This window comes from Labeo rohita, unplaced genomic scaffold, assembly GCF_022985175.1.
Source record: "Labeo rohita strain BAU-BD-2019 unplaced genomic scaffold, IGBB_LRoh.1.0 scaffold_241, whole genome shotgun sequence".
In the NCBI taxonomy this organism is placed as follows: domain Eukaryota; kingdom Metazoa; phylum Chordata; class Actinopteri; order Cypriniformes; family Cyprinidae; genus Labeo; species Labeo rohita.
In genome coordinates this window covers 71,224-81,380 of record NW_026128671.1, presented here as the reverse complement: position 1 = coordinate 81,380, position 10,157 = coordinate 71,224, and the positions used below count along the sequence as shown (strand labels likewise).

The window sequence follows — 10,157 nt, the reverse complement described above, 5'->3', positions numbered from 1 at the left end:
AGTGTATGTTATTTGCTTAAATTTAATTGAGTTGTCATCATGTTTTACTTATGTACAGCTGGCCAGTCACAGTGTGAGCCTGAATTTTGCCCAAAGGCTGTGGTAACGGACCTGAACTTCATCAAAGCTAGTAGGACATTTTGGGGAAGTAGGCCAAATGATAGGCAACAGCAGTTGGTAAGTAATTAAAAAAAAAATCTAATTAGCAAAATACTGTGCATTTGTCTAAGTGTGCATGTATCTTTGTCTCAATGTTAGCTGAACAATGTTCTGGATCCCAGTAAGTGCCCAGATGAGCAACTGACAACTGTTTATAACACAACGTTGACACGATCAGATCTCTATACGGGAAGCAGATCTGATATTAGCGCCCCCGACCGCCGCACTCACGGCGATTAAACAGTCCTCTACCGACACCGCCGCATCAGACATACATTTACACCCGTGATTGAGTGTTAAACGCGAGAAATCTCCCGCGTCCAACACCATTCTACCAGCTCACTGACCGAAGTCAGTACAAAACCTTTATACTGCACCTATATAACACGTTTAGCAAAAAAAAAAAAAAAACTAATAACATGTGAAAAGGAAAGGAAAATCTCACTCAACCAAGGAGGTACTCTCACTCACGCCCATCTGCTTCGTCCACTCACTCCCAGCATGCACTCCGACTCAGAGAGAGAGAGAGAGAGAGAGAGAGAGAGAGAGCGAGAGAGCATGACACAGCATGCAATGGAATGCAACCGGACATGTGGACGTCAGATGGTCCCCGGATGTGAGAGTTCAAAATGGACCATAAAAGTTCAGAAATTATCCTCAGAGCTTCATTAATCACCGGTCAGAGTTCAACAACCATCAATCTTCATATTGCTGCACCCAGAGATCATTAACAGGTCACGGGTCATCGCTGGAATTTTAATTATGCTAAAACCATGTCATTTCCACATCTGGACATTACCCCTAGGCAATCTCAAGGTCACGAGGGGGAGGGGTAAGGTCAGAGGTCCCACCGGAAGTCATCAATCAAAAAAGTTGACACTTAGTGTAGCATATATACTACTACTATGGTTAGCAAGACCATGGTTAATTTGTGGTTACCATAGTATATCTATAGTAAGCATGGATTTTTTGGTTTTATTTTTAGTAAAACCATGGTTAATTTTTATTAGGGGAGTTATGTTCAATGCAAAATTCCTGTGTAAATGACCATAGTACATGTGTACAGATGCAGTTTCATGGGTCGTCCCTCACCATAGTATGTCTATGGGGCAACTTTGGGGGGCTTTTGCGCCCCGGGGTACAACTCATACCCCAATGCGGGGTGTGTTCTCGCACAGCTCTCTCAAGCCAACCCATTTAGAGTGTAATGTAACAAACGTACACAGCAAAAAGCCCAGTGTTAAACTAACTCTCCCAGGAGTGACCACTATAATGGTTGTTTAAAAAATGTGATTTTCTCCTTTGGTGATTCTGCTTGTTAACATCAGGTGTCTTCAATAATGATCAATCATCACTTAATTAATCATTAATTATCTCATTAACTTTAACTCTGCTTCAATGTTCATTTGACACTCTTCAGTGTTACTTTTAACACTCTTGAGTGTGGACTTAAATAAACTCCCAGGAGAGTTCATTTAACTCTGGGCTTTTTGCTGTGTATGTTAACAAGCATTATATCAGCTGAAATTTCAAATCTGTGTACCACCTAACAACACTTGACTCTTATGCTTTGCAGTGACTGTTTGGTCACTTGTTATAGAAGAACAAAATTCAAGAAACTTCCTCATTTGGCACTTTCAGATTAAATCAGGGACAATGTCACGAACAAAACTCTTGAGATTCCACATAACACTTCTGTTATCATCTTTTATTTCAAAAGGCAAGTAAAACGAAGAATGGGAGTTAATTATTCTGTTCATTTGTCTGATATATACTTTTTATCACTTATAAAATTAAACCATATTTATATTTATATTTTTCAGCTGATGGATATTACGCTTTCGTGTTGCAAGAATGCCTCTACAGTTACCCTGATCTCAGTGATTTGGTGTGTCTTGAGTCATATTCCTTCAATAAAGTTTTGCATCTGCAGTTCAACAGCACTGTGGGAAAATTTGTGGGATATACTGAGAAAGACCGTCAGCAAGCAAAGGCCTTGAATGAGAATCCTAAGGTCATGCAGTTAGTAAAAGCAAATATGGAACTTTGCAAATATTATAAGAAACTGGGTGACAAAGTTATCTTTAATAAAGTGGGTAAGTGGCTCAAAACTTGACCTTTACCATTCATTAAGGTTCTCTATAAACCTTAACTTTGACAGCAAAATATACAATTATTCATTTTAAATCACATTTACAATTAGTCCAGATTGACTTTTTTTTTTTTTTTTTTTAATTTAGCAATATATTTATTTTCCCAGCACAAATTTCATTAACTGTTGTGTTCAATATTGCATGTGATCAAAGTGTTTATGATGGTAAATAGATACGTAATTACGATTTTTCTGTCTAATTCAGTAAAACCAAAGGTTATGCTCAGTTTGGTTAAGTGGGATCAAGACAAGCACTCTATTCTGATGTGCAGTGCATATGACTTCTACCCTGAGCAAATCAAAGTGTCCTGGTTGAGAGATGGTAAACCGATGACCTCTGACATGACCTCAACTCTGGAGATGGCTGATGGAGACTGGTACTACCAGATCCACTCCCACCTTGAATACACCCCCAAATCTGGAGAGACAATCTCATGTATGGTGGAGCACGCCAGCTCGACTAAACCCCTGATCTACAACTGGGGTAAGAATAAAGACTTAGCCATACTCAGACTTAAAGAAATAGTTCAATTATAAATAAAAATGCAAATAGTTCTAGGAACTATGAAAAGGTGCGAAAGCCCCTAGTAAAAAAAGTATTTTGCTGCTGTAGCTCATCAAGGTTGGACATTCAGAGATACTCATCTGGAGATCTCAGTCGCAACAAGTAGTTATTTGAGTTGCTGTTGCCTTTTAATCAGCTGAAGCAGTCTGGCCATTCTCTTCGACCTCTGGATTCAACAAGGCACTTTAACCCAAGCATGTAGTACAGTGACGCACTGCTGCCACACACATATTATTTTTTCCAGTCAATTGTGTCGTAATAATGAGATCGTTTGTCGTTTTAACATCTTTTCTTGTTAAAACGACATCTTTTCGAACAAGAAATAAAGAGAAATGATAAACGGTTTGATTTTATTATTATTAACATCCTTTTATTAATATTATTTTGGAAAAAACAAAAATAATAAATATTTTAGGATTTTTTGTTCGTTTTGTTGGGTAGGCTAAAAACAAATGAGCTTGTGCTTTAATATTTAATATATTTGTTTCACATGCATGGGCGGCCTTGATACTTTGATTATATATTAATTATATATTATTGATTATATATATATTATTAAAAATGATGTCTTTAGATGAATCAGGCCATGAGTCACCTCGCATCGTTTTTCTGGGGTAAATTCCAGGCTATACTGTAGGTAGGAGGCTGCGCTTCACTCTTGTTGGATTTATACAAATTAAATGAATACAAATTTGTTTTTGTTTTATTTAAATAGGCCTTTCAAGCTGTCTATAGACGTAACAACAGACAGTGCACCCTGTTATTTTACAAAAGCATTTTATAACGTTTTGTTATTGTGGAAGTACACAAAATATTTGCAAGAAATATTGGCAGCATGAAGAAACGTTATTGTGACTAATTTGCAGAGCGGTACATCAGAACTCTTATTTTGCGTGATGGGACAGTAAATACAGGCAGAGCTGAAAAGTGGAGTTTGTTCATTTCAAACAGAATACAATAATAATAATAATAATAATAATAATAATAGCCTAACAACAATAATAGGCTTAGTAATAATAATTATTATAATGATGATAATAATAATAGGCCCTAACAATAATAAAAATCAAACCGTTTGTCATTTCTCTTTACTACTTTTTGTTCGTACTTCGATTTGTTGTTAAATCAAACTTATGTCTTTAAAATAAAGAAACATTCAAAGCCCAGAGTCGATTATTCAGAAATAATTTATCTGATCATCTTAAATAATGCATGCAGTTATTAGATAGCATTATGTTGTAGACAGATTAGAGCTTGTTCCTAATAAACATGTTGCTACAATAAAAACCATTACATAAATATATTTAAAACCGTGTATTTCTGTTATTCCTCCTGCAGATCCTCCTTTATGTCAGAACTGTGGCGACAGCAGCACAGATAATCGCTTAACTCGCTCACATAGTCATATCTTCTATAATGGGAAAAACTGTTTTTTATGATATAATGTGTCGTTATTACGAGACAAAAAATGTCATTTTAACAAAATAATTATGTTGGTGTAACAGGACTCGTGGGAAGCGTATAAGATCCAGGTGCGAGCTTTTATTGAACACAGCGTAGTCAGACAGGCAGGGTCGATCTTCAAACAAACAGTAATATCCAGGGCAAAAACAGTAGCAAAATCCAGAAATCAGGCAGAGGGTCAATATACCAGGAGAGCAGTCCAAAAGTAACAAATAAACAAGACTATGAAACAAGGCCAAAACTATGGCAATGAACTTGACCGAACTATGGTAAAAAAACAAGGCAAAACAATGACAAGAAACAAAACCGTGGCAAAAACAAGGCAATGAAACAAGAGAAAACGCTTAGTAGAGTCCACACAGCAAAACAATACTTCACAGCTTCATGTTTGATGTAGGCCTCCTTTTATTGCCACCAAACAGGAAGTAACCAACGAAGCAGCAGAGGGAGCCCTCACCCACTGAATGACTGTTGCTGCTCCCTCTGCTGGCGTGGCGTTACAGTTGGGGTTTTTTTTGTTTTCAAAAAACAACTTTCTCAACTAGTCAACTAGTCCTTAGCTTAACCTCAAATAAAAAAAAAACATTAAAACATACATTTCCTTTGTAATTTGCCTGCATTGGTTGTAAATGGTCTTCAACCTCTACCATGTACGTGTAACTGTTAAACACTACTTTTTATGCAATGATTTAAAGACTTTAAAGCACTTGAACCCCACACTGTAAAAAACAACCTATAGAATCTACTCAATAAAATTAGGTAACAATTTGCACTCAAGTTGTTTGGGTAGATTCTGTCCTATATATTTGAGTAAAGAAAACCTAAAATTAACAGCCATGACAAACTAAAAAAAAAGGGGGTTTCACAGGTTGTTACATGTATAGTACAACAGCTCTAATTAAAAAAAAAAAAAAAAAAGGATAAGATGCAGAATGTGACAGTTTTGGTTTTCTCAGCCTTCTGAATTCTGATTTTAAAATTTATGCTAAGATCACGGTCCCTCACCCTCCATTCTATATTCCATTTTAGTACATTGACCAGACACTCTGATTTTGCCAAGTAAGACATGTTTTGTTGTTCCTGGATCAACAGTCCTGTGTGAAAATTTTGTCCTAAGCCTATCCCTACTCTTAAACCTAAACCTAAACCTACCCATCATCAGTTGTCCCTAAAATTAGAGGGAAATGATAGATGAATAACACCGCTGTACAAATTGTGAGAAAAACTCATACATTTTCTTTGCAGTTGTGAGTTTATATCATGCAATTCTGACTTTTTTTTTCCTTGCAATTCTGACTTTTTTTCTCTAAATTGTGAATTCTTAGGGAAAAAACACTGACTTTTCTCAGAATGGTGAGTTTCTGAAATAGTCACATTACCTTTTTTTTAAAAAAAAATTGGTCATTTTTAAAGGGGTCATCGGATGGAATGTTCACTTTTACATGTTGTTTGAACATTAAAGGGATAGTTCACCCAAAAATGAAAATATGATGTTTATCTGCTTACCCCCAGGGGATCCAAGATGTAGGTGACTTTGTTTTTTCAGTAGAAACACAAAACACAAAAAGACAGTCTGTCAGTCATATAATGGCAGTCAATGGCTACCAAATCTTTGAGAGTAAAAAAATGTACACAAACAAAACCAAATTAATTCCTGCGACTCGTGACGATACAGTGATGTGTCCTAAGACACGAAACGATCAGTTTGTGCAAGAAACTGAACAGTATTTATAACATTATTTTTACCTCTGTTTCACTGTTATGTCCTGCTGTCCTGAGCGCATGCACAGCATCTGTGGCGTCACATACACAGAGGCCACTCCCACAATAGTTGATTGACATGAGCTCTTACCTCAGATCAGCTGTAACAGTCTGATCTCCATTGTTTCGATGCTGGAGCAGGGATGTAAGTTAGACAAGAATATCTCTGATTGAGTGATTGAGGTGTTGTGTTGCTGGATGTAATAATGAACATAGTGGTCGTCATTTACTCCCAACAACTGAGCCGCTGAAGATGCAGTGGATTACGTTTGTTTGTGAAGGGAATGCGCTTCCCGATCTACATATATCCGTCTATGTTCACACAAATCATTCGTGATCCAGCTTCACTTACAGCAGAAGTGAGTATAAGGTTTTTTTTTTATGAATCTTTGCGATTGCCTTTCCTAATAACGTGCTAGTTAGCTAGTTTAGCGGCTAAACACGGCTAAAGTAAACAGGCTCGTCACTCCACAGAGAGAAGAGAGGGGCGGGGCGAGCAGAGCTAATTTGCATTTAAAGCAGCCTCGACCAGAACAGGATGATTTTTGCAGAGCTGATTTTGACAAGGTAAAAAGGGTGTTGTTTTACAAAACAATTGAGAATTTTTAACCAAAGTATATTATAGACTTTTCATTAAGACCCTAACGAATCATATCAAATTGTGGAAAATGGGCATCCAATGACTCCTTTAAATGAACATAAAAAGATTAATCAAATGCTTTTTTTTGTTTGTTTTTATTTTAATTGATCAGGGATGTAATTTTTCTAATGGGGGGGTTCAGATTTTCCTGCTTTTTTGTCTCTAGCTGATTGATTACAATTCACAAATTGATTACAAATTGTTTTTAAATTTGACTTTGTTTATTTTTCCTTGTGACAAACAAATCAATTATGTCAGTGATCCTGCTGTGACACTCAACAATGTTAAACAACATATAGAACCAGTGAATATAGTTGAGTTGTGTCTGTTTCGCAGATCCGTCTCTCCCTGAGACTGAGAGGAATAAGATCGCTATCGGAGCTGCAGGACTGGTGCTGGGAATCATCACAACAGCTGCTGGACTCTTTTACCACAAGAAGAAATCAGCATTAATGGGAATTAGAGCAAATCCAATAGATCAGTCTCTATCCTTTTAACGTCTGTACTAATGTAATTTTTAACCCAGTGGTATCACCTATAATCGCTGAGGCTAAAATGCTTTTAAAAGCTTTGGCTTTCTCCACCAATTTGAGATGTGAATCTTACTTTGCTGATCAACTCCAGCTTTTCTTTAAAACCCCGCAGGGAGATAGCACTGTCTAAGGCAGGGCTCAGGGAGACCGCTACTTAAAAACCCTAAGAAGGGGAGCAGTCACATAGCTATCCTCAGATAGCTATATCCCTAGAAAGGGGCTTCATGACAGGATAAAAAACTAAAACCCTGGCAAACCTTCCTGTGAAGCTGCCCAGGCCACAGAACAATCCCTGAACTAGCACATGGATGTCCTCAGATAGCCATGTACCTAGGAAGGCTACCAGAAGGTGACCGACTGAGATTGCCCCGACCACAAAGAGTGGGCTGTCTATTTACAACCCTAGCAGGGGAAATTATAATTTATACAGGATCACAAAAAATGCAACATGTTGCTGAAAAACTGGAGGGTCTGCCTATAATGTCTCCCTGGTGGCAACAATTTAAACTCACCATAAAGAGGGTGAGACACATCCTCAACTATCCTTAAAGCCATTTGCTTGACTTTACATCGATAAAAATCACTCAAATGTCTCTGTATCTTACCAATTATCTTACTTGCCTCATTCACAATCTTGGAAAGCTTGACTCTATTTACAATACTCAAGTTATCATATCACAAGGTCATGTTAAAAGTCAAAATACTTTCCACAAAATTTTATTAGACCATTTCAAGTATATTCTTACTCACACCAAAGTGATTTCAGCCTCCTGATTAAATACAACCTTTGTTGGGCTTATTTACAAATACTGTCAATATTCTCTAAAAATGTAAACTGAGCGTCAATTTATGTCCCCAAATACTTAAAATTGCAGACAAAATATATTGCATTCCCATCAAGCACTACAGGTTCCAACTCCAGGTTATTCTGTTTACCACCAGTAATTACCAACTCTTTTGTTGTCTGTATTTATCACAAGTGCACTCGACGTAAGCCGGGCTCACACTACAGGATTTTTAGCCCAATTATGCCCCAATTTTCCCCTCCTGAGAATCGGAGAAAATCTTGTCGAGCACCTTGATCGGTCCTGATGTTCAGCGCGGATTATCTGGTAATGTGAGGCATTCACAGTTTGAATCTTGCACATCCTGATCTGCTCTCATACAAATCGGGGCCACCCTGATTAATATCAACCATGAACCATGACGGCTATATGATTACATCAGTACTTTCACAACAGCCAATGCGCAGCCGCAAAGCAGCTGCTGTACAGTCTGTTGGGTAGTGGAGGAAACTGCTTCTTGAGTTTTTGTAGTAACACATAATATGTTGAACTGCCACAAAATTACCACAGCTGTAAGGTGAAAGAGAATCTCTGGGGTGAAATCGTTTTAGTTCTGAATGGACTGGGTGAGTGCATAAAGCTGCTAGCACACTAGCTAACATATGTAAACATTAGTTGCTGAAATGACGATATGTTGCGTAAGATCACGTGAGGAGCTCCCTCTGGCATAATAATCCTAGTAATATCTTGTAGTGTGTGATGCACCAAAATTTTTAAATCTTGTAGTGTGTGCATGTTTAAGATTTGAGGGAAGATAATCTGCAAGATTCTCCTTATGTGTGCGCTGCAACCAGATTGCAGAATCGGTTAGGATTTTAAAAATCCTGTAGTGTGAGCCCGGCTTTACACCCAGTGTTGCCAACTTCTTTTCATGGAAAGTAGCTAAACCCTGCTTGAAAAGTCGCTAAATGTTGCTAGATTACGCTATTTATGATGCAAGTGCTTCGTATATTGTCTTGCCTCTCTGTGCTCACATATGTCAAATTCTCAATAAAACTGTTTTCATTGATATATTTCACTGTTTCTGTTGTCAGACAGCGGAATGAATATGAAGTGACTGAAACGCAGCCCATTAAGACTACACAACCAGCTCTCGAAGATATTAATATGCACTAAAATCCTGATTCACAATCATGACATTGTCTGATGAAATCAAATACACACACAATTAAGACATACACCTGTGCAGTGATTTTGACTATACTTGCATGTAAAATAGAGTAAAAAGCAACAGTAACTAAGCTCCTCTCTGCCGCTGCAGATAGAGAGAGAGAGACAGAGAGAGCGCCAGGAAAGTGAGACCTCGCGCTCGTGCGGCAATACTGGAGAGCCTCAGAAACGAAATAAGGTTTGTACAAGTCGCTAGATTTGTCGCTAGGCGCTTTTTTTGGAAACAAGTCATCCAGGGGGTTTGAAAAGTCGCTAAATCTAGCGACAAAGTCGCTATGTTGGAAACACTGTTTACACCGCTCAAAAATAGAAATCCTGCCAGCTCTCAGAAGACCCACAAGAGCCATATCATTGGCATATTTAAAAGACTAAGAACCTTAGTTTTAATTTTAAACTCATTAGTATACAAAGAAAAAAGTATAGGTGATCAACTTGCTCCTTGTGGGGCTCCTGTATGTAAAATAATTGTTACAGACATATTACTATTGACAGTCACTCTTTGTGGGTATTACGCCCCAATTTGAGAGAAAATCTTTGATCCACCAAGTCCCCCATTAACCCCCAAATCAATCAGTCACTGAATTAGAATATGAATCTTCATTGTATTAAAAGCGGACGAAAAAAGTTCTTGCATAGTTTTGTACATGCTCAGCAACTGAATTACATGTTAAAATTGCCTCATCAATACAAATTGCAACAGATCTAAATCATCACTCACAGAATTCATTAAATGCCTCGTGATTACCCTTTCCGTTTATTTCCCCAATACAGATGTAGATGCTATAGGTCTAAAATCATTCAATTCTTTTATTCCTGTTTTTTTTCTCTATTTTTTAGGTTTTTGTTTTTTGAGGGGTATTGGAACAAC

At 37.5% G+C, this 10,157-nt stretch overlaps 1 protein-coding gene across 6 annotated transcripts; it reads left to right on the top strand.

Annotated features, from left to right (window-relative positions):
- Nucleotides 1–1,799: 1,799 nt before the first annotated feature.
- On the top strand, nucleotides 1,800–9,130 carry LOC127159658 (H-2 class II histocompatibility antigen, E-D beta chain). 6 transcript variants are annotated; one of them, XM_051102448.1, is made up of 5 exons: nucleotides 1,800–1,879; nucleotides 1,983–2,255; nucleotides 2,517–2,795; nucleotides 5,666–5,693; nucleotides 7,078–7,207. In XM_051102448.1, the coding sequence occupies exons 1-4, from the start codon at nucleotides 1,816–1,818 to the stop codon at nucleotides 5,677–5,679; spliced, it is 630 nt and encodes a 209-aa protein (XP_050958405.1). In that variant the 5' UTR covers nucleotides 1,800–1,815; the 3' UTR covers nucleotides 5,680–5,693; nucleotides 7,078–7,207. The 6 variants fall into 6 exon arrangements, with proteins under 6 accessions (XP_050958405.1, XP_050958406.1, XP_050958402.1 ...); XM_051102449.1 differs by lacking the exon at nucleotides 7,078–7,207 and adding an exon at nucleotides 5,370–5,399; XM_051102445.1 differs by lacking the exon at nucleotides 5,666–5,693 and having other exon boundaries at nucleotides 7,078–9,130.
- Nucleotides 9,131–10,157: the final 1,027 nt, after the last annotated feature.